Source organism: Numida meleagris, chromosome 1, assembly GCF_002078875.1.
Source record: "Numida meleagris isolate 19003 breed g44 Domestic line chromosome 1, NumMel1.0, whole genome shotgun sequence".
Classification (NCBI taxonomy): Eukaryota; Metazoa; Chordata; class Aves; order Galliformes; family Numididae; genus Numida; species Numida meleagris.
In genome coordinates, this window is record NC_034409.1 from 73,102,361 (window position 1) to 73,127,357 (window position 24,997).

The 24,997-nt window shown below is 41.2% G+C and overlaps 1 protein-coding gene across 2 annotated transcripts in view; it reads right to left on the bottom strand.

The window, feature by feature from the left end:
- The window catches only part of VWF (von Willebrand factor), a 159,801-nt gene that overhangs the window by 34,176 nt on the left and 100,628 nt on the right, over positions 1 to 24,997 (bottom strand). For both annotated transcript variants that reach the window (XM_021393568.1, XM_021393577.1), the window contains exons 34-38: positions 24,002 to 24,179; positions 12,155 to 12,375; positions 10,498 to 10,690; positions 9,523 to 9,864; positions 1,656 to 1,861 (exon numbers count right to left, since the gene is read on the bottom strand). In XM_021393568.1, coding sequence (XP_021249243.1) covers positions 1,656 to 1,861; positions 9,523 to 9,864; positions 10,498 to 10,690; positions 12,155 to 12,375; positions 24,002 to 24,179 — 1,140 coding nt within the window. The remainder of the gene's footprint in view (positions 1 to 1,655; positions 1,862 to 9,522; positions 9,865 to 10,497; positions 10,691 to 12,154; positions 12,376 to 24,001; positions 24,180 to 24,997) is intronic.

Consider the following 24,997-nt stretch of genomic DNA (forward strand, 5'->3'; position numbering starts at 1 on the left):
AATTCCACCCTGTCCTGTCACTATCTACCCATGTAAAAAGTTGTTTTCTCTCCTCTTTAGAAGTTCCCTTTAAGTACTGGAAGGCCACAATGAGCAGAGGGTGCACTCAATCCCACTGTCTATGTCTTTGATAAAGATGTTAAAGGGCACTACAACAGACTACTGGGGGGCTCTACTTATCACCAGCCTCTACCTCAGTGTAGAGCTATTCACCACAACCCTCTGACTGTGACTTTCCAACCAATTTCTTATCCACTAAAGAGTCCACCCTTCAAATCCATATCTCTCCAATTTAGAAATAAGGATGTCAAATGGGACTATGTCCAAAGCGTTGCACAAGCCCACACAGACAACATCAGTTGCCCTTCGTTGGTCCATCAATGCCCTCACTCCATTGTAGAAGGCTACCAGATTGGTCAGGCACATTTACAGGTGAAGCCATACTGGCTTGCTTGGATCACATCCTTGTTTTGTGTGTGCCTTAACATCTCTTCCAGGAGGATCTGCTCTGTGATCTTCCCAGGCACAGACTTGAGATTCACTGGCCTGTAGTTCCCTGGGTCTTCCTTTCTCCCTTCCTTAAAATTGGGAATGATGTTTCCCTTTTTACAGTCACCAGGGACTTATCCTGAGATCCACAACTTTTCAAACTTAAAATAGGTGTTACTCAAGTGTTACATTCATGTACATTTTAAAATTAACCTTTTTTTTACTGAAAGAATAGACTATACACACACAGACTTATACTTACAGAAAATCTATCTTGCAAAAATGGATGTCTTTGACAGTATGTTTGGTGAGTATGACAAGAGATTGAGAATAAAATTGTAAGAATCTATAGACCATAAAATACTGAAATTAAGGCCTTCTTAAAGTCCCATAAAAAAAACTGAAGATTTAAGATTTAACCTGTCTGATTTAGATGAAAACTCTCCGAGTGGAGTAGCTATGGGTGAATAGGAAGAGCATCAAACTCCCAACAGAGATGTAAGGAGGTGCTTGTGCACCCACTTGCATGATACAGCAAGAGAAATTAACAGTCTTTCACTGAAGTGTGGCACCCAGCACTCATAGTTCCTCCTATCCCATTCTGAGGTCTGACTCAGCTGAGGAAAGTGGATTTTCTGTGAAAATAAAATGATGAATTTTTTCAGAGGAATGATCCTCATCTACACATAAGTCAAATTTTTAAAAAAGTGGTAGGCTAATATGACTTGGCATTAAGTCATCTTAGTCTCATGGCTCCACACCAGCCACTGAAAATATTTCAGTAAGCTTTGCAAAAGCAATACTGCACATGATAAGCAAGTGTTCTGGACTAATGATTAAATTGTCATTACCAGGAAAAGCCTGCTGAATTAAGTGTTTATCTTGCTAAAAGCTGGCTTATGCCATTCCTCCTTTCTTCCCTCTAGCCCTCCCTCCACACAGATGTGTTTCCGGATGTGCACAGTCCCAGCTGTGAGTTTTAAATCCATACCAGCCAATTTCACACTAGGAAAGCTACACGGAGATGACAGCTGTCTGGTTATGATGAACAGAGCTAGTAAATAAATTGTCCAAAGGGAAAAGCAGTTAGTCTTACAGGACAGATTTACTTGCAAAAGTACAAACCCCAACCACTTACAAAGGCAACGTGCTAAGTATATAGTTACCTGATGGTGTGTGCCATCTTCACTGATGCATTGTGTGCAAACTTCTTCAGCAACACAGCTGTCATTGAAAACCACCTGCCCATTTGGACAGAAGCAGCCCTCTGTGGGATAATCTTTGCAGACACTGAGACTGGTACTATTCTCACAGATCTTTATGCAGGCTTTGTGGCAGTGATCATAAATCAAATATGTGGGACATTTCATTGCTGAGGAAAACAAAACAAAAAAAGCCTTAGACAGAGATCTAAAATGCAGATTTCCTACTCACTCTTTCTTTAGAATTCTGTTGAGATTTTTGAAAGCCAATACTCAGTTGTCCTCTGTAGCCATTAACATCTTTGAAAATACATCTTTAAGAATAACAATATCTGCAGCATAAAGTGTTTGAAGGCATATGCTTAAGTTACAGTCCACAGAAAAATCATCAAACCACTATTTTAGATTGCATGAATCAACACAGCACAACTTACGTCAACAGTGGTACAACAGTTTGCATGAGAGGAACATCTTGCCTAACTTTGTTTTCAATGCTGGATAATAGACATAAGAATTTGGAACCATCTTTACATGCATTAGAGAAGCACTGATAACAGTTCAGGGTTAGGACATATCCAGGACGAACAACAGCACTGTATAAAGAGATTCTGACATCTTGATTGGCAGCAGTATCCCCAAGCAAGTAAAGAAAGCTAACGAACAGAACAGTTCAGTACTACAACACCGAATCTGTTGGATACCTGCATCTTATGAACTGAATTGCCTTAAGTGAAGGAAAGTTGCAATCCCCTTGCTCAACCCAATTCATAAAAATTTTGCTGATGAATTCAGAAGAGTTAATTCATCAAAATCATAAAACTAAGCTAGTTGATAGCTATTTGAGAAACATATGGACGCTATTTCCATACAGTGTTCTCCCTTGTCTGCTTTATTTTTCTCTACAGCTTCAATTAGGAAAAATGTTTCTTATTTCCCAGTTTGTTACTTTCATAATATTTATAAAATCTTTTTTTTACCCCTCTAGCAAACACTACTGAAATAAAATAACTGAACGAAGACCTGAGCTCCCAACTAAGCAAGCATTCACCAGATACACTGTCTACACACATACATATCTCTTAGCTAAAGGAAACAAAAAATAAATGCCTTTAAAAATAATTTTTTTTCTGTTTCAAACAATGCTAAATCCAATTATTTCTGGTGTGTTGGAGTCTATGGTTGTACATTTGGACAGGCACCATAGTCCAGCATTCACAGAGGAACTTGAAAAGCCACAGCTGTTTGAGAGTTCAATCCCATTATTAAATGTTTTGGTTGGATTCTGAAAATATAAAAGGTCTATTCATGTAAAATGGGAAAAATTGCTTGCTTAAAAACCAGTAGTACTAGTTACCAAAACTATTCTGCATAAAAAAAAATTCCAAAAAAATTCTGCAAACAAGGCAACTGCAGTAGGAATCATAGAATTGTTTGTGTTGGAAGAGACCTTTAAGGATCATCCAGTCCAATGCCTCTGCAATGAACAGAGATATCTACAGTCAGATCAGAGCCCAGTCTTTAAGTATCTTCAGGGACGGGGCATCCACCTCCTCTCTGGGCAACCTGTTCCAGTACTTCAATACACTTACAGTAAAAAAAAAAAAAAATCCTTATATCAAGTACAAGCAGTGATGGATGCTGCCTGCAATAGTCTCACTTCAGGTCCAATGAATACATATCAAAGTACATCCACAGCACCTGTTAAAGTAGTACATAATCTACATATTTATTTATGCCAACACACAGGCTTTCATCTTGTTTACCTATCAGTAGTCCTAGATCAAAACTAGTAAAGCTCTGCAAAAAATCAGGTTGATTTATTTTAAAGTTTAATGTTGATATTCATCAGTCTAGAACCTGGACAGCTCATAAGCAAAACTAGTGCCAATGTTATATAGCCTCTAACATACTTCATGCAGTGTAGCATGTAGTTGTGTTTTGTAAATGAATAGAGCTGGTTCATGAGTGCCCTTGTTTTGAACTGACCTCTAGCTTTGGGCACATGGGAGTGCAGTGCACATAAGTAGTGTCAAGATATGGGATAAACATCATCAATATCTGCAAAATCATTCGTAAACATTCTTTCATCCTACTGGCACAATAATAACCAGATGATTGTAGAAGGTCACCTCAGACATATCACTATGGTTCTGTTTCAGAAATCTGGCCAGGTCCTGCATGACTTGCAGGTTACTGTGCATTTTGTATGCAGAATTCTGCTACAGATTCGTAAAGTGAGGAGGAATTAAGTATTCCCCACCGTCAGCCTCAGAAAATTGCATTTCCACAAGCCACTCCTCCCAGCTAGCTATTTCAGTGTTTCTTGTTTCTGTGTAAAAATAAATGATTGTGGGTACTAGAAGAAGGGAAAAATAAGGCTGAAAATCTAATGACTAGAAGAGTAATTCTTCTGCCAAATGAGCTTCAGCTCATTTCATTCAACTCAAATAATAGCCTATATGAGGATATCATAACCATGTTTCGATAGTGAATTCTGAGTTGACTCCATTAAAACATGATTTCTTCCTTCAAACAGGGAAAAGAACAGTTTCAAAAAAAAAAAAAAAAAGCTGGAAAAAAACCATCAGTTTCCTATAAACCTATGAAATCACATTTCAAAGAGACATCCAGCAGATTTAAGTACTGACTTCCCTTCAGCTGGCTATTTTGTCTTTGAATTACAGTAGCCATTCCTAGGAGATACTCCTTCACAGAGGTGAAATAATCTCGGTGAGGCTCTACAGAAAGTTCAAGCTCATAGAATAAAATAAACCAATCACAAGTTCATAGTGAAAAATCTAGAGTGACATTTTGCATAAGGATTCGCTTCAACTTTGTGGTTCATATCAGACAAGACAGAGTATCCTTGCTTGAAGTACTAAACTGACAGTTGGAGAAGCAGTTCTTTTTCAAGCCTGCAATACATAGGGAAAGGCACACTTCCTTTCAGGAGACAATGCCACTTATTCCTTGTCAGAAGTATAATTTAGCACAAACTTAGCAACCAGCTAATTCCTGCTGGCTTGCCTTCTGCAAAAAGGAGAGATAAAACCCCAGTTTTGAGGAAGCTGGAATAAATACTGCACCAGGTCCAATAGATCATAACCTGTCAGTCAACCTCCTTGTGCTATTCAGGCATGTCTTTCTTAAACCTCCCTTCTTTATCCAAAGCAATGTATTTAAGAGGGTTTTCATACAGTCTTGGGAGTGGTTTCAAGGTCACATTAAAACAACTTAGACCAGGGCTGCACTTACAAGGGACAGTTCCTTCTCTTCCTTAAATTTACTCACCCCAGCTTCTCTTTCCTGCTGGCATGTTTTTTCACTTTACATTTAGTTTTCTGAGCTCACCAGGCAGCATGTGGTGAGCACAGCAAAAGGAATGGGAATCCACAGCTGGAAATAGGAAGAGGAACAGAAGAACTGGCTTTCTGGACTGAGATCAGCTGAAGGCAGTTATAAAGCTACCCATATACTGCTGGTTTTGGATCATAGCTTAAATTCTTATGTTGTATAGTCATTGCCAGTTTGCCCTGCTGATAAGGAGGATGAACAGCAGCAGAAAATCTGAGTAGCTTCTCTACACAAATCCTTCATTGGAAGAGATTGTTAAGAGTGTTCTTGTAACCCTACTCCTCCTGATGTTGCTGTCCCTCTGTTGAGTGGGTAACAGCTTGCTATGCATTTGCTTTCTAATCTGGGCCTATGAAACAACCCAATGAAAAGCAAAACACAAAAACTGCCTAAAACTAGAATGGCTTATGAAAGGCTAGTGCAAGCTGGTATTGGCAGATACCTAGAGGACTTGTTCACTTTCCACATAAATAAGCTGAAAAAACTGCTGAAAAGCACTTTGCTGTCATTTGTCTTCTGAGTATTTCTGCTTTCTGAGAAAAATTTGCTAAGTGCTACTTAAGCTTAAGCATTACTTAAGCTACAGAATTCAAAGCTGACAAGGTCACATACACGAGTTGCCATCTGCTTTGTAACCGTGGAAGAAATGTACCTCAGACCACTGAATAATCACTATACAAACAGGCCTATTTCCAGTTGAATGATGTTTCCTCTCCACCCAAAACTGAATCCCATCATGTATCAATTTTGGTAATACACTGACTCATTAGCAACCCCTATGATCTTCACATTAAGATAAAAATTGTACTGTTATTGAAGTAGAAACCCTATTCAGCAGGTACTCACTGTGAGGGTAAGTTCACTCCAAGAGTGCATATTCTATGTCTGAGTTACTTGGCTATCAGCAGATGCTACAGGCTGCTGCAGCACAAGTCTACTAAGTTTGGTGTCAGGGCAGGGGAGTCTTTCTCCCAGTACATACCCATCCACTGACACTAAGCTGGAAGTCTACCAGATGACAATCAACAGAACACCCTTACAAAAATGAGCAAGGAAAACTTAGGCAGTTGAATTGAACAAGCACAGAATGAGAAACAGGCTCTCTCCTTATGGGATATTTACCCATTCAGGCAGAGAAGTCAGGAAGAATTTGTGCTGCTTGATGGCATGCACATAAATGGCATAATAAAAAGAAAAAAATGAGCAAGCTCTACAAAAATGACAGGGATTCTCTGGAAGGTGAAAAAGAAATAAATCAAACTTCTCCAGAACCATGCCATTTTTATTAAACATGTAGTGTTTGAGAGATTAAGTTGCACTATTTAGTCATTAATGTACCCTGTACAACGTCCCTGTAATTAGCAACCTTATTTTTGGCAGCTGCACACATGCATCTGCTTGAAGTAAGAAGATGATGCTATTATTAGGATACTAACAACTTCTTTACATAAGTAATATTAAAATTGGCAACTCTTTGGCTATCCTGGTGCATGCTGTGTAAGAAAGATGGAAATTTGAAGGCTACAGAGAGTTATTAAAGTACTTGGACATCACAATTTGCAAAATCTGACATAGCGTTAAATTTAGAAAATTACAGGTAATATTCTACTGCTCTTTTCTAGGTCTACATTTCAAACAGAGAGTTTTGTTTCCTGAAAGAACCAGTACACAACAGTAACGTGTTGTTCAATAACCTATTCTAGAAAGGCATTAGAGATATTAACTGGAGATACAGGCCAATTTCAGATTCTTGACTGTATATTCTGAAATTCCCTCAATCGGATCTTAAACCAAACCAAAATATGTAGTGAGATTTTCTGGTATCACGTGTTCAGGATGCTAGTTTTCCAATTCTGAAGTAAAAAACATCTGGGAACAAAAAAGAAGGGAAACGAGGCAACAAATAATGTCTACATGTACCTAGAAAAATCAGATGCAAAAAAAACAACTGGGATATCAAGACACTATATCACAGACTAGCTGAGAGAGAAAATGTCTCTCTCTATATAAATTTATTAAAAAAGGAGCAAGGAGGACCTGGGGAACTATAGGCCTGTCTCACCTCTGTGCCTGGGAAGATCATGGAACAGATCCTCCTGGATGACATGCTAGATCACATGAGGAATGAGCGTGTGATCCAAGACAGCCAGCACGGCTTCACCAGGAGAAGGTCATACCTAACCAATCTGGTGGCCTTCTATGATGGAGTGACAGCTCTGGTGGACAAAGGGAAGGCGACCGGTGTCATTTATCTGGACTGACGTGGCCTCTGACATGGTCCACCACCACATCCTTATCTCCAGATTGGAGAGATGTGGATTTGACGGATGGACCACCCAGTGGATAAGGAATTCGTTGAAAGGCTGCAGACAAATAGTAGTGATCAGCGGTTTTATGTCCAGGTGGAGGCTGGTAACGAGCAGTGTCCCCCAGGGGCCTGTCTTGGCACCAGTGCTCTTTAATATCTTTATCAACGACATCGATGATGGGATTGAGTGCACCCTCAACAAGTTTGCTGATGACACCAAGCTGAGTGGTGCGGTTGACACGATGGAAGGAAGGGATGCCATTCAGAGGGACTTCAAAAGGTGGGCCCGTGTGAATCTAATGGGGTTCAACACAGCAAAGTTCAGGGTTTTTCACATGGGCCAGAGGAATCACAGGCATATATACAGACTGGGAGGAGCAATCCTTGAGAGTAGCCCTGCAGTGAAGGACCTAGGGGTCCTGGTGGATGAAAAACTGAACATGAGCCAGCAGTGTGCTTTTGCAGCTCAGAAAGCAAATGGTATCCTGGGCTCCATCAGAAGAGGGGTGGCCAGCAGGGAGAGGGAGGTGATTGTCTGTCTCTACTCTGCCCTCGTGAGGCCCCATCTGGAGTACTGCGTCCAGGTCTGGGGCACCTAATACAAGACAGGGAGCTGTTGGAGACGGTCCAGAGGAGGGCCATAAAGATGATCAGGGGGCTGGAGCACCTCCCCTACAAAGACAAGCTGAGGGAGCTGGGCTTGTTCAGCCTGTCATTGCCGCCTTCCAGTACCTGAAGGGAGCCTACAAACAGGAGGGGATTCAACTCTTTACAAGGGTTGATAATGGCAGGACAAGGGGAAATGGTTTTAAGCTGAAGGTGGGAAGATTTACGTTGGATAACAGGGGGAAGTTCTTTACCAAGAGAGTGGTGAAGTGCAGAAACAGGCTGCCCAGAGCGGTTGTGGATGTCCCGTCCCTGGAGGTGTTTAAGGCCAGGTTGGATGGGGCCCTGGGCAGTCTGGCCTAGTATTAGATGTGGATGTTGGAGGCCCTGCCTGCGGCAGGGGCTTTGGAGCTTAATGATCCTTGAGGTCCCTTCCAACCCAAGCCATTCTATGATTCTATGACAATTCTATGACATATATGCATCCCAGGTCCCTGAAATGCTAGAAATGCTGTAAGTGAATATCTGAACGATTGTAATTATCTCTTCAGACAAACAGCATTATTCTATGAGCACAGAATAAGCCACCTCAATAGTTATTTAATATACAAGGCACATTTTTGGCAAATCTTTCATAATAGGGCTGTCAGGAAAGAAAAAAAAGGCAATAAAAAATGAAAGATAGGGCAGAAATTCTTAGGTCTATAAGAATTTTGAGGGGTAAATATACAAAACAACAACTGGATGAGTTTAACACTAGCACCTCTATTAGGCTCTGGGCATTTGCAAGGCCAGCATCCTGCTATACTGTCTTCTCATAACACTTAAACTCTTCACCTTCAACAAAGAAGTAAAACACAGACAGAGGGAGAACCAGATTTGCAAAATAAATTAAAGATAGCTTGGGCAGTATAGCTAGCATGCCTTGGAAAGAAAACACCACAGATCTTAGCCATTTCCCCATTTTTTAAACTCAGCAGAAGCTTAAAAGTCAACCAAAGCCTGAAAGCTTCAGGCTTTGGTTAGAATGTGGGGAATTCACAAAGACTATTGCCCATACAAATATCTGCAAAAACAAAATTCAGAAAAGTCTAATTTTGTGCAACTGGCACACACAAAAAAAGGTACAGGCCAGGAAGGAATTCCACCAGCACAAATTATTAGCCTCCCTGCCTGTCTTGTCCAGATCCTCCAATGTCTGTAACAAAGCAATTATGTCTGCAACTAAAACTGCCTAGCATAATGAGGGCAATTCAAACATGACGCAATGACAGTTTAGTGGCTGTGAAGTCAGATACTATCACATAGCTGCATTTTTATTTCATAGGTTATTCCTCCAGCCTTGCATAACTGCCCCGCATTTCACTAGTCAGCATGTTACTCAGAGACACTTTTTTCCATAATATGCAACTTAGTTAATCTTAGAACTTAACCAGCTACCAGATCTTTAATACCACTTACGCATGGAAACTTGATCTGCCCCATTACGTGATATTCAAAAAGTAATACTGCATTGAATCAGGCAGTTTCTGTACCAGTTTTAGTATATGGAAAACCCCTTACGACAGAACTCGGGTGTTCTCCAGTCTATGCAGATCCCATTTTCTCTGCAGATGTGAGCATAAGAAGTTATCATCTCACAGGCTTCTTCCTCATAGCAGCTGCTCTCTTCACAGGCCTCATAGAACATGTCTGGGGGTATTATCCTGTGGCATGCTGAAAACCGATCAGAGAGCAGAAGGTGGCAGTGGCTGGTGGCATGCTGAGAGCACTCATCTTCTCTCCGGATTTCACAGACCTTCCCCAGCTCTTTCACTGTCCAGTCTTGAATAAACGCATCACTGTCAGCAGTAACAGTGCCATCATGTAACATGAAATCATTGGCGTGGTTCTGGTCACACACTCCTAGGAGGGTGAGTAAAAGGAAAAGAAACAGTCTGAATATAGTCAGCAGTAAAACAAACCTAGAGAAAACAGGCACAAGACTGAGCTTGTTGGGGCTGCTCAGTGAACTCCAAGGGGAAGATGAATCAATTATATTATTTATAGCAGTTATCAAAGTAATCATAAAGAACCTGATTTTTGTTTCTGTACTACAAGAGGCACAGATTATGCCATAGATGTCTAACCTGTTGTAGAGGATACCTCAGAATTAACTCTCCCGGGCAGAAATATCCCCAACAAGCCCTTCACCTTCCCTCCAAGCATAGGATGGGACTGACATAACTGTGTGTTCTTGCATATACACAAGAAGCTATATTTAAAACCTCATTTTAAAAAAATCTAGAACAGATAATGTAAGATAAGTAAAACTTGACAGATGCCAAGTCTTGCTCTTTTTAAGGTCTTACTGGGAGTAAATGAACTATTAGACTGATAGTCATTGTACAAAAAACAATACAGATTAGCATTGTGTCAACAACAGTGTATTGCCTGGGTCAGAGAGTTTGCAAAGGCTCAGGGCTGCACAAATTTCAGCATTAATAATTGTTCAAATCTGAGTAGGAAGTTGTTAAAATCACTAGCTTTCAAACTTACCACAAAGCCCTTGTGTTTCTGAAGAAAAACTCTTTGGATTAAGTTTAAGAATAAATTCATTGTTTCTTGGAGTAAATGTGAGATTATGGTAAAGATGGGAAAACTTGACTTCGTGCATTATTGCTCCATAGACAGTGACTTCAAACAAACTACTAGAGTAGGGAATATGAATGCTTTCACCATCAACAGTCACCTGTTTTTAAAAAGGCAAAATGATCACATCAGTTGTGACAACTAGTTAAAATTAATCCAGCTGAATCACATTTTGACTGAATCTTGTCATAAGAGTTAATTTTGCAAGCTGAAACTTTCTATTGAGTCTAAAAATGCACAGAAATACATGTCTTACATTCTGTGCATTGCATGAACAACTTCTTCAGCATTTTTCCATATGAGTGCATTCCTTCAGCATAACAGGCCAGTGACCTAATGCCATGAAGCTAAAATGCTGCATTCAGACCCTGAGTATTGTTGTGACTTTAGTGCAAGTCAAGACTATCCAGTACCATACAGGAATGGTTAAAAGTGTTTTGGTCAATCCTATTTTACTGCATGAGTTAGAAGAGATGACCTTTTCAGGTTAGTTGACTCCTGTGTGCCTGAGGAACTCAGAGACTGCAAATGTCTCATACATAATTTGAATACTTCTCTGTCTATAAAATAAATGCAATACAAAACTCTTATCTGGCCTTTCTTCAGAGGCTGGGATCCACCAGCAAGCAAGGTAAGAACTGACTCCTTAACTCTTCAGGTAGCCACAATCTTGTGTAGGTTTTAAAAAATACAGACTGCTCTCCCACTCACTAATTGATAACAATGCATAAAGGACCTCCACCAACAAAGGAAAATCAGAGCATAGTATGTCCTAATTCCTGCCTTTCTGGATGTCATGGTTTTGTGATTTTCGGTTATTGGTATTCCACATCATAACATCATGTAGTGGATATACCTGGTTCTCAGAAGAGAAGGACTACTACAGTCCCCACAGTACTTTGCTCCTCTGTTACCATTTTCCAGCCGGAGGGAAAAGATAAAAGCTCGCAGTATAAAAACTTGCAGATCACAAGACCTCGTCCCTTTTTCCGCCCGTCTCTCGTCTTGGCAGCACCTTGCTCTCCAGCCGTCTTATCGTCAGTAGTAGAGTAAGGCCTACCTTGATTTTGGGACATTCTCTGTCTCTGTATTGGATTTATCAGCTTAAATTGTAATTATATTGTATTATAGTGTGTTGTTTTGCATTCCGATATTTTATTTAGTAAATTAGTTTGTTTCTCCTCAGATTGTTGCCACTGTTCTTTGCTCTCAGGGCCATCTCCTTACCCATTTTCCCTTTTCCCTTTTCACGGGGTGTGGACCCGTGGATCCCCTGTCCCCTTCGTCACGGAACCGGGCCAAATGCCCGTAAACCGTTGACACTGGCAGAAGTGCCTGGGAGACATTGTCCCCCCAACACAATGGGGAAAACAAGAAGAGAAACATGACTGGCTTATTATGTGAATGTAGAACACTTCAGGAAGTTTAAATGAGGTATTTCCTTAGACAACTAAGAATAGGTTGCAAGGGTAGCAGAAACGGGATAAACAAATCTGTCCTCCTAACCTAAAACTCCACAGCATGAGCAGAGAATGCACAAATGACTTCATTGTCTTTTGCTTACTGTCATGTTACTGAAGAGCTGAACGGACACACCGCGATGTTTCACTTCAATAGCATCCATACAGTTCATCTTTGGTATTGCTCTGCATGGTCCTTCATGGAGAAGAACTTGAACATCATGTTGCATATCCTGAAACAAGGTGTAGGAGCAATTGCTGGTGAGCTTAAAATTCAGCCCATCAAAAGTGACAATATGACGAGATGAACTTCCCATACAGACACCTGTAAATCAACAAAAAAAAAATGCCATGTAAACATTTGCTTTCTTTCATATTAGACTACTTCTTCACAATCATTATAGGCATATAAATTTAATAAATCATTTTAATCATAATGATGATTAATTTATAATAAATTATTCAAGTATCATTTTCTGGACAAATTAGTACTACAAAAATAGAATGAAGCTCCCTCACACTGAATGTGATCTGCTAGTAAATTTAATTTAGTTTGAAAAATAAAAGCAAGGAAAATGCATCTCCTATTTTTAGAAAGGCTGTAATCATATTTTATTAATTTAATTGTAACATTATTATGACACTGTACTTTATTCTGTAAAGTGTTTATTTCAAACATAATACTATTTCATTTTATCAAACATGTCATAAATGGATTCACAGGGATATATTTTTTCAGATGGAAAACAAAGGAAAAGAGAAGAGAAATAATGTGCGCAGGATCAACTAATGGCCAACTGATGGTTTAGAGTTGTAGCCATTAGGCTACAACATTATATCCATCATAATCTCTACCCGTGGTTCCTTTGGACCAGCCTATAGATCATAACAACACAATTCCTCCCCTTGCCCCTGGCCTGGCTATTGGCAAAGACTTCCTGCTACAGTACTTGCTATAACATGCAACTCAAGCTATGGATTACAGTTTAAAGGCATACCCATTACAATCTCTACTCCTTTTGGACAAGGCCATAGGTTTTCACATTGCAATGAACTCCTCCACTTGCTCCTGTTCTAGCATGGGTTTATCCATTGGCCACAGCCCCTTAGAGGTCTAACTGCTCCAGCACAACTTTATCCATGAGCCACAGTCCACTCAGAAGTCTACCTACCTACAGTATTGTGGACTTACCCAATGCCACAGTTGCTTTGATGTCTATCTGTTCTAGTGTGGATTATTTATTAATGAGCCTCTTCAGAGATATACCTGCTGCAGCATGGATTTACCCATGGACACTTTGAGGTGTACCTGCTCTGGAATGGCCTTTTCCATTGGTCACAGTGCAAAAAGCTGAAACATCTTTTGCTCTGTATAAGCACTGCTCTATAGCAATTAAAAACATTGGTGTTACCACCACTGTTTTCATCCTAAATCCAAAACACACAATCATATAAACCTCTATGAAGAAAATTAACTCTATCCCAGACAAAACCATGACAATTTCCTGGGAAAAACAGCACTGAACTTATAAATATTCTTGTATAAACAACAGTAAAACAAGTAAACAAGTTAGCAATAAGAAAGGTTTCTCAACCTTTTTTTATTCTTGGACATCTAAAAATAATTCTAAGGATAATGGGAATCCTTTCAAACTCCTCATAAGTATTCTACAGCACAAAATCTATGAATGCAATTCATTTAAACATAGTCCACAAATACCCAAGAGACATGAATCACACATTGTAAATCATGTTGCTGTAATATTTTAATCTAGTTCAGCAAGCAAGCAGCTTTATGGTGTAACTTATGTTCCTAATTCTTTCAGTTCAGTTTTATGACATAATAAAAACATTTTTCCAAATACTTCCTCTTTGCAAAAGCATTTGCCAATATTCCAGGGATCGGGTACACATACAGTAGGAAGATATTTTTACAAGAAAATTCCCTTTTTTTTCCCTAAACTTATGAAAATAACTAAATAAGAAGAGAAGGAGAAGAAACAAGAAAAAGAATGGTGATTAAAAATGGGGCATTTCAATTTCTTATGCTACTGTTTCTTCAGTTGTAGAGACAAGCTTTAAATTACTTATGTTTATGAATCAAGAATCATTTTAGCATTATCTTATAAATTTCAGTAGGGTTTTGATCTCAATTTTGGACAAGCAATATTTCAAGATACTTTAAAAGGAAACTGAATGTTTCAATACACTTTAAAAGGAACCTGAAGGTGAACAAGTCTATGGAACCTGATGCAATGAGGGTACCAAAGGAACTAGTAGATGAAGTTGCTAAGCAGCTATCCATCACATTTGAGAAATTGTGTCAGTTTAGTGAAATTCCTACTGACTGGAAAAGGGGAAACATAACTCCCATTTAGAATAAGGAAAAAAAAAAAAGGGAAGACCCATCACAGTCTCACCTCCATGCCTAGCAAGATCACAGAGCAGATCCTCCTACAAACCACAATAAGGCACATGAAAAGCAGGGAGGTGATTGATAACAGCCAGCATGGCTTCACTAAGGGAAAATAATGTCTAACAAGTTTGGTGGCCTTCTACAATGGGTTCACAGCATTGGTGCATAAGGGAAGAGCAAGTGACATCATCTGTCTGGTCTTGCGCAAATTGTTTGACACTGCATCACACAACAACCTTGTCTCTAAAATGGAGAGACATGGATCTTATCTTGGTGGATAAGGAATTGGCCAGATGGTCACAGTCAAAGAGTTGTGGTCAACAGCTTGACATTCAGGCGGAGAACAATGGTGAGTGGTGTCCCTCATGAGCTGGTATTGGGTCTGGCACTATTTAACATTGTTGTTGGTGATATGGACAGTTGGACTGAGTGCACCCTCAGCAAGTTTGATGATGACACCAAGCTTCATTGTGCGGTGTCATAGTTTTATGATGTTTGTTATCAGTATTTCACATCATAACATCATGTGGTGAACTAGGAGCTAAAGAGTTAATGCTCCAGTTCCATGGACTGTTGATATTTCTGGGTACCTGGTTCTCAGAAGAGAAGAAGAACTACATATCACAGAAGACTTTCATTTTCCCTTTAGAGGGAAAGATAAAACTGTTTAGAAGTCACGAGACTCATCTGGTGTCTGCATACAATTTGGCATGAATTGGTCATCGAAAGTTACGTCCCAGAGGGAGTTGCTAATTCTACAGAACTTGTGATTTTTAAACAGACTTCTAGCCTCTCCCTTGAATCTCTTACACGTTTTTTTGAATGCTCACCTGATGATCATGTTGTCAGCCTCCCTGACTGAACTCATCATCATTTCACTCAGAATCTGTATTTATCGTATCTTGAGGAAGCCTTCCCAAAGCCAGAGAATACTGAGTGGCAGGGAGTGTGAAGGGACTTGGGAAAGACTTTAGAGAGATGGGCATCACCGGTGTCATGGAACTTTACTCCTGAACACCTGCAAGATCCTGAGAACATAAGCAGATATTTGAGACAGAGATGTTGAGGTTCAGGCAGATCTGATGAGGCACAAATTATTTGGGGCATGGCTTATGCTTATTGAGCCTTATTCAACAATATCCCAGAGAGGAAGAGAGTCTCTGAAATTGACCAAGAGTGTCTCCAAGCCGAAAGGGAGAGTTTCCAGGAAAGAATCTGAGCCGAGAGGAAGAATCTCTGGGTCCAGAAAGAGAGTCTCCTAGTTGAGAAACAGAGACTCCAAATCGAAAGAGACTCTCCAAGCCAAGAGGGAGAATCTCTGGGTCAAGAAAGAGAGTCTCTTAGTCAGGAAAGAGAACCTCAAAATCTGGCAAGAGTGTCCCTGAGCTGAGAAAGAAAATCTATGAGCCGAAAGGGAAGATCTCTGAGCTGAAAGAAAGAATCTCCAATGTCGACGAGGCACCCTCCAAACCAAACGAGACAGCCTCTGAGTTGAGCCAGAGAGAGAGAGCATAGAAACTGAGCAACCTGATCAATCACAGCAGGCACCAGAATTGATGTCAGTTGCCCCTCTGAGAGGATGGAAATCAAAACAAATGTTGCCTTGTTTAGAACAGAAGAAGGAGGAAGAGGAGGAAGAAGAGGAAGGAGATCCAGGGGAGGGGCCCTCGAAAAGACCACTGTCACCAACACAAAGGAGGTCAACAACAAGAACTAAAAGAGAAGACGAAGGTGAGGAAGACATTGTCACCATTACTACATGACCTCTGAAAATGACTGAAATTCGAGGTTTGAGAAAAGACCTTTCACAGCACGCAAATGAACCCATTGTCGCCTGGTTACTTTGATGCTGGAACAATGGGGCCAACAGTGTACTGCTAGACAGTAGAGAAGTTTGCCAGCTGGGAAGCATTGCTAAGGACTCAGCCATTGACAGAAGTATTAGTAGATGTCAGGATGAGGCCTTCACCCTCTGGAATGGAATGCTATTATCTGTAAAGGAAAAATACCCCTTCAAAGACGATCTGGTGCCTGAGACAAAGAAATGGACTACTATGGAAAAAGGCATCCAGTATTTGAGAGAATGCACCATGGTGGAAATGTTACATGACTCCATGATAATCCTGACGAACCAGACCAAGAACATGATCCTGAGAGATTCAGGTGTACACCAAATATGTGGCATAAATTCACCAGAACTGCACCAGATAAGTACGCCAGTATACTAGCAGGATTGTATGGCAGAGAGCAAAGAAGACTCCTTTTAAGTGAACTGTTTATTAGACTTTGTGACTTTCAGCAACATTTAACCCCTCTGCAAGCTTATGTTTCAGCCATTTCAAAAGTAACCGAAAGACTGGATAGAATAGAGAGTAAACATGAAGATATGATGGAGGAACTGTCTACCGTGCTTCATTGCAATGAGCCCGATGAACTTGTGGTGGCATCAGAAACACCTGATCAGGATCAGGATTATCAAAACAGTCTACTGAAGGGGCTGATCAAATTGATTACCTCCCTATGCCTGTATCTTCCTATATCTCAGCTATTAAAAGCAGACGTCCTCCTGCTCAAGCAAGAGTCAACAGTAAGTCTATGCTGTATATTGCCTTGTGAAATTTCCTACGTGAGCATGGAGAAGAAATGAAGCAGCATAAAAAACCCACTCCTGCACTACAAGCATGGGTAAAAGAACTGCAAGACAGGTCAACCACCAAGGCCAACTCCTCCAAAAAGATGATCGCTCCAGTTGCTGCAGGACATGGCAAAAACCGTAAGGACCCTGATCAGGGCTCACAGAAGAATCATAGAATTGCACAGGTTGGAAAGGACCTACAGGATCATCAAGTCCAACCACAACCTAACCATTTAAAAGTCCATTGACCACAACTCTGGGCCCGGCCATCCAGCCAGTGTTTCACCCAGCAGAGCGTATGCCCATCCAAACCATGGGCAGCCAGCTTCTCCACAAGGATGCTGTGGGGGACAGTGTCAAAGGCCTTACTGAAGTCCAGGTAGACCACATTGACAGCTTTGGCTTCATCCACTAAGTGGGTCGCCTTGTCATAGAACAAAATCAGGTTTGTCAAACAGGATTTACCATTCATAAACCCATGCTGACTGGGCCTGATCCCCTGGTTGACCTTTAACTGATCCACAATGTATCCTGAGATTATCTGTTCCATAACCTTTCCTGGCGCCGAGGTGAGACTGACAGGTCTATAGCTACCAGGATCACCTTTCCGGCCTTTCTTGAGGATGGGAGTCACATTTGCTAGTCTCCAGTTAACAGGGACATCCCCTGTTAGCCAGGACTGTCAAAAGATGATGGAGAGAGGCCTGGCAACCACATCCACCAACTCCCTCAGCACTCTAGGGTGCAATCCATCTGGCCCCATGGACTTGTGAGCGTCCAACTTGTGGAGCAGGTCCAAAACCATCTCATCATGGATTGTGCATGGCCTATTCTGTTCCCCATCCCCATCCACCAGCTCAAGGGGCTGCGTGCCCAGGGCATAACTAGTCTTACTATTAAAGACTGAGGAAAAGAAGGCATAAAGTACCTCAGCCTTATCCTGACCCTTGGTCACTGTGTTGCCCTCAGCATCCAACAAGGGATGGAGATTCTCCCTAGACCTCCTTTTACTGTTGATGTATTTATAGAAACATAGACAAACAACAGTGGGAACAAATAGAGGGCCCTGCCCCCAGGCAGCGGCAGAGAAAGGAATAATAGAGTGTAATGGACTATGTGGATTCAGTGGCCTGGCACATCAGACCCACAGAAATATGAGGCACTGCTGGACACTGGTGCACAATGCACTCATATGCCCTCAAGTCACGAAGGGGCAGAATCAATTTATATTTCTATGGTGACTGGGGGTTCCCAGGAGTTGACTGTGTTGGAAGCAGAAATAAGCCTCACTGGTAAAGACTGGCAAAAACATCTTATTGTGACTGGCCTAGGGGCTCCATGTATACCTGATATCTATTACCTCAGATGGGGATATTTTGAGGATCCAAAAGGGATATTGATGGGCCTTTGGAATAGCTGCTTTAGACATTAAAGGTGATAGCCAGCTGTCTGTTTTGCCTGGCCTGTCAGAAGATCCATCTGTTGCAAGGTTGCTACAAGTGGAAGAGCAACAGGTACCAATCGCTACAAAAACAGTGCACAGATGGCTGTACCGCACCAACAGGGATTCCTTGCTCCCCATTCGTAAGTTGATCCGTCAAGCAGAGAGCCAGGGAGTGATAAGCAAAACTCACTCACATTTTAACAGCCCCACATGGCCAGTGAGTAAAGCCAGTAGAGAATGGAGGCTGACGGTAGACTACTGTGGCCTGAATGAAGTCACACCTCCACTGCCATACTATACACGCTAGAACTCCAGTATGAACTGGAGTCAAAAGCAGCCAAGTGGTATGCCACCACTGACATTGCTAATGTATTCTTTTCCATTCCTTTGGCCACAGAATGTAGATCTCAGTTTGCTTTCATTTGGAGGGATGTTCAGTATACCTGGAACTGTTTGCCCCAAGGGTGGAAACACAGTCCAACAATTTGCCATGGGTTGATCCAAACTGCATTTGAACAGGACAGTGCTCCCGAGCACCTGCAGTACATTGATGACATTACGGTATGGGGCAATACAGCCAAGGAAGTTTTCAAGAAAGGAGAGAGAATAACCTAGATCCTTCTGCAAGCTGGTTTTGCTATTAAGGGAAACAAAGTGAAAGGACCCGCACAGGAAAATTCAGTGCCTAGGTATAAAATGGTAAAACGGGCATCATCACATCCCAATGGATGTGGTCAACAAAATTACTGTTATGTCTCCACCCACAAGTCAGAAAGAGACACAATCTTTTCTGGGCATAGTGGGCTTTTGGAGAATACATGTTCCAAACTATAGCCTCACTGTTAGCTGCCTTTATCAGGTGACATAGAAGAAGAATAATTTTCTGTGGGGCTCTGAGCAGCATCAGGCTTTTGAGCGAATTAAACAGGAGATGTGCTGTGGCCCTGGTGGCAGAATGGATGGAGCAGGATGTAAAGAACATCCTCTATACTGCTGCTGGAGAAAGAGGCCCCACTTGGAGTCTGTGGCAAAGGGCCAGAGGAGAGACCTGAGGCTGACCTCTTGGATTCTGGAGTCAAGCATACAGGGGGTCTGAAGAGCGCTACACTGCAACTGAGAAGGAGATCTTAGCCGCGTATGAGGGGGTTCGAGCTGCTTCCAAAGTAAGTGGTACTGAAACACAGCTCCTTCTAGCTCCTCACCTGCCAATGCTCAACTGGATGTTTAAAGGAAAGGTGCCCTCCACCCACCACGCTACTGATGCCACTTGGAGTAAGAGGATTGCGTTGATTACACAACAAGCTCAGATGGGGAATCTCAGTTGTCTAGGAATCTCAGAAGTGATCACAGACTGGCCTGAAGGTAAAAAGTTTGGAACATCACCAGGAGAAGAGGTAATGCATGCCAAAGAGGCCCCACCATACAATGAATTACCAGAAAATGAAAAGAAATATGCCCTGTTCACTGATGGATCATGTTGTACTGTGTGGAAGCATCGCAGATGGAAAGCAGCTGTATGGAACCCCATATAACAAAGTTTGCAGAGGCCACTGAAGGAAAAGGAGAATCAAGCCAATTTGCAGAGGTAAAGGCTGTCCAACTGGCCTTAGATGTTGCTGAATGGGAGAGGTGGCCAATACTTTATCTCTATACTGACTCATGGATGGTGGCAAATGCCTTATGGGGGTGGTTACTGCAGTGGGAACAAAACAACTGGCAATGAAGGGGTAAACCCATTTGGGCTGCTGAACTGTGGAAAGACATGCTGCCCAAATAAAGAATACGGTTGTAAAGGTGTGTCATGTAGATGCCCATGTGCCCAAGAGTCGGACTACTGAAGAACAGCAAAATAACCAACAGGTAGGCCAGGCTGCCAAAATTGAGGTGGCTCAAATAGACTTGGACTGGCAACAAAAAGGTGAATTATTTCTAGCTCAGTGGCCTCATGAGACCTCGGGCCATCAAGGAAGAGATGTAACATATAAGTGGGCTAGAGACTGAGGGGTGGACTTAACTATGGACACTACTGCACAGGTTACTCATGACTGTGAAACATGCACTGCAATTAAACAAGCCAAGAGGTTGAAACCTCTCGGAGAGGAAGAGTGATGGCAAAAGTATAAATATGGGGAGGCATGGCAGCTTCATTATATCATCCTGCCATGAACCCACAATGGTAAGCGTTACATGCTTACCATGGGGGAGGCAACCATGGGGTGGCTCGAAACATATGCAGTACCCCATGCTACTGCCCAAAACACCATATTAGGTCTTGAGAAACAAGTCCTGTGGTGACATGGCACTCTAGAAAGAATTGAGTCAGATAATGGGACTCATTTCAAGAATTCTCTTGTAAGTACTTGGGCCAAAGATCATGGCATTAAGTAGATTTATCATATTCCCTGTCATGCATCAGCTTCTGGTAAAATTGCATGATACAATGGATTGTTAAAAACTGGGTTGAAAGCAATGGATGGCAGAACATTTAAGCATTGGGAGAAGCATTTGGCAGAAGCCACCTGGTTGATCAATACTCAAGATCTATCAATCAAGATGGTCCTGCCCAATCCAGCTCCCTACATAACTGTAGACGGAGATAAGGTCCCTGTAGTACATGTAAAGAGCATGCTGGGAAGAGCAATCTGGGTCTTTCCAGCTTCTGAAAATGCCAAACCTCTCTGTGGAGCTGTTTTTGCTCAGGGACCTGGGTCCACCTGGTGGGTGATGCAGAAAAATGGGAATGTTCAATGTGTACCACAAGGGAATTTGATGTTGGGGGAGTGCAGTCTGTAATTTCATGTATATATATGTATTTATATATATGTGTGTACGTGTGTGTGTTTCATGTTTGTATATATATTAAGCATGATGTAGTAATGTGGAATAAGGGGAGGAATGTCATGGTTTTATGATGTTTGTTATCAGTATTCCACATTATAACATCATGTAGTGCACTGGGAGCTAAAGAGTTAATGCTCCAGTTCCATGGACTGTCGGTATTTCCTGGTACCTGGTTCTCAGAAGAGAAGAACTACATACCACAGAAGACTTTCACTGTTCCATTTCCATTTTCTGTTTAGTGGGAAAGATAAAACTGTTCGGAAGTCACGAGACATTCCCCTTTTCTTTCTGCCTGTCTGCAGTGTGTGCTCCCTATCCGTCTCTCCTTCAGCACTAGAGTATGTCCTTCAGTTTTTTGGACACTTTTTCTCTCATTTAGTTTATTTATTAGCTTAAATTCCAACTATACTGTATTACATTGTGTTATCTTACATTCCGATATCGTATTTAGTAAATTAACTTTCCTGTTTTTAGGCCCATCTCCCTACCCTTTTCCCCTTTTCCCCCTTCCCCCTTTCCCAGGGCTTGGGTCCGTGGGTCCCCCCACACCATTAGTCGCAAAACCAGGCTGAAGCAGTCTGTAAACCATTGATATGTGATCAATACACTGGATGGAAGAGATTCCATACAGAAGCACCTGAATTGGCTGTAGAGATGGGCCTGTGTGAACTTCAGGAAATTCAGCAAGACCAATGCAAGGTGCTTCATGTGGATATGGGCAATCCCAAGCATGAATACAGGCTCGGCAGAAAATGGATTGAGAGCAGCCCTGAGGAGAAGGATCTTGGGGTACTGGTGTCTGGACATTAGCTGTGAACGTGCACTAGCAGCTCAGAAAGTCTATCATAGCCTGGGCTGCATCAAAAGAAGCATGGCCAGCAGGTTGAAGAAGGTGATTGTTCTCCTCCATTCTGCTCTTCTGAGACCCCATATGGAGTACTAAGCTCAGATGTGGGGCTCCAAACATGAGAAGGTCATGGACCTGTTGGGAGCTGATACAGAGAAGGGTCATGAAGATTATAAGAGGGCTGGAGCACCTCTCCCATGAAGACAGGCAGAGAAAGTTGGTGTTATTTAGTCTAGAGAGGAAAAGGCTCTGGAGAGACCTTACTGTGGCTTTTCAGTACCTAAATGGGTACTACAAGAAATACGGGAAGAAATTCTTGATCAGGGAGTGATCAAGTAGCGATGGGACAAGGAGTATCAGTTTTAAACTAAAAAATGATAGATTTAGACTAGACATTAGGAAGAAATTCTTCATTGTAAGGCTGGTGAGGCACTGGAACAAGCTGCCCAGAGAAGCTCAGGATGCCCAATCCCTGGAATTGTTCAAGGCCAGGCTTGGATGGTGCCCTGGGCAATCTGATCCAGTAGAAGGTGTCTCTGACCATGGCAGAGGGGCTGGAACTAGAAGGTCCTTAAGGTCCCTTCCATACCAAGTCATTACATAATTATATGAAACTACATTAATGGCAATTTTTACACAACTAAAGTAGAAGAAACAACTTCTGTTGTTGCACTGTCAAACAATTGGTTAAAAGGGCACTAGCTGTTGAAATAACTAAGTACTACATCGCTCCATCTCAGTCAACAAAACAGGCATTGCTATGCTCCTGCAGAACAGACTGCCTAGCCAAACTCCACCACCACCACCAAAGAAATTCTGACCTCCCACTGATCTCCTTGCTATGCCCATCCGTAAATCTTACAAATTGACGTGAATTTTGGATCTACTGTTGATGCTGGTGTTAATGACACAGCATCAACCTGGTTTCACTAAGTAGTATCACAAGCTGTATCATCTTGGGAAATTAAGTTAAATTTTGGGTATCATGGCCCATTAAATTAATAAAGAGCTAAACAAATGCTAGCTTCTGTTAAGCAGCAGCAATCTCAAGTGAACTACAGGCCTCTTCATAACAACTGACTAATGTCAGGAATGGCAATTTTAATTTCAAACCTTCAGAAATTCTTTAAGAAGACATCTTTTCAATGCCAAGAGTAATGCTTTCATATTGGTATTAACATACTTGTGATCAAGAAGATTATGACAGATGCAGCTTCTGTGGGTAGGTATAAACTAATACTTTTTTTAAAACACTATAAAACATTTAAGTCGTTGTAACTAAAAACTTTCCTTTTTAAGTATTTATATCAAAACAGCTATGTTGTTTCTGAATAAGACAATGAACTAGGAATTATTCTTAAAACACCCAGATCTGCAGAGAATGTTTTAAATCGAGATTATGCATTATAAAGAAGAGGTGTGTATATTCTGATATATTCTGAGGGTTCTGCTTTACTTTAAAAAGTAATCCTATGACTTGAAATACAAACCCAATTTTCAGAATTATGTTGAACTATGCACTTCTCTAACCACCACTGAGGCCAGTGAAATTCAACAGACCAGAGAGATTCAGGCTCTGAATAGGCTGAAATACTACAGGAAACACCTATATGTTCCAATCTGATATTTTTACAAATTTTAGCTGTAATAGTATGTATGATTGGACTGTAGAAATGCAACCTTATCTTCACTGAATTCAGCATTACCTTTCTGATAAATATTTCAAGTGATGGCAAGGGGAGACATGCATGCAAAAATAGATACTCACATGGACACATCCATCGGCAGCCACAAGTCTCTTCAACCTTAACAGCAGGAAGATTGCTGTGACATGTAGGTTTCGGCATCCTCTCACAGTTAATTTGGTGGCTCTCCAAAACTGTGTAATCACCTGGAAAGCACGTCACAGTGTGGCACTGATCTGGTAATGTCCATTTGTCACCAGGCTAGATAAAGAGACATTAATATTTAACTACTGAAAAGAAAATCACTGAGGGCCTGAGGGAGGTTGAAGGGAGAAAAATGAAAACTTGGCTTCTACCACACTCCAATCTATAATCTCCAGCTAGCACGTAAAATGACATCTACAGTAGTGCTACTCAAATTAACTTTGAATAACTAAATAATAGAATGCAGTATATTAAGGACTTTATGAGCAAGAGAAAGTTAAACGTAGCGCCATTACAGGAAATAGACTTTTGAAATTCCAGGCAAAAGATAATAGTCAAGAATAGGAAATGTTTTGCCGCAACAGAACGAATTATCTGGTACACTATCTATTTTTAGTTTAACCATCTTATAGCATGTATGCATAACATAGTCAATAAACAACTCCCCTTAGCATTTCTTTAAATGCCAACGCCTTTAGTTTTCATAAGTCGCAAAATTACTTTAGAAAGAGCTTAGAGCACAGATGCTCATGGCACAGCAAGAATTAATAGTATTTAGTGCAAGCTATAGAGGCAAGGAATATTCTAGTGATTTTATCCACAGTTCCCAAAATTTAAAGCAATTCCTTCCCATAGGGAAATCGTTCATTTACTAGTCTAATGCTATTAGATATATGTAGCATTCTTGTAAAATTAAAAATAATTAAAATACATCCTCATCTTCTTTAGAAGACTGACCTCTAGAATAGTGTAAATTTTAAAGCAGCAGGATTACTTACTACTAAATGACAGAGAAATAGATGTGGTCACAACCTGGACTAGCTCAAGACTCATATCTGCAAAAAGCTGAGGTCTCACAGGCCTCAAAAGCCCAT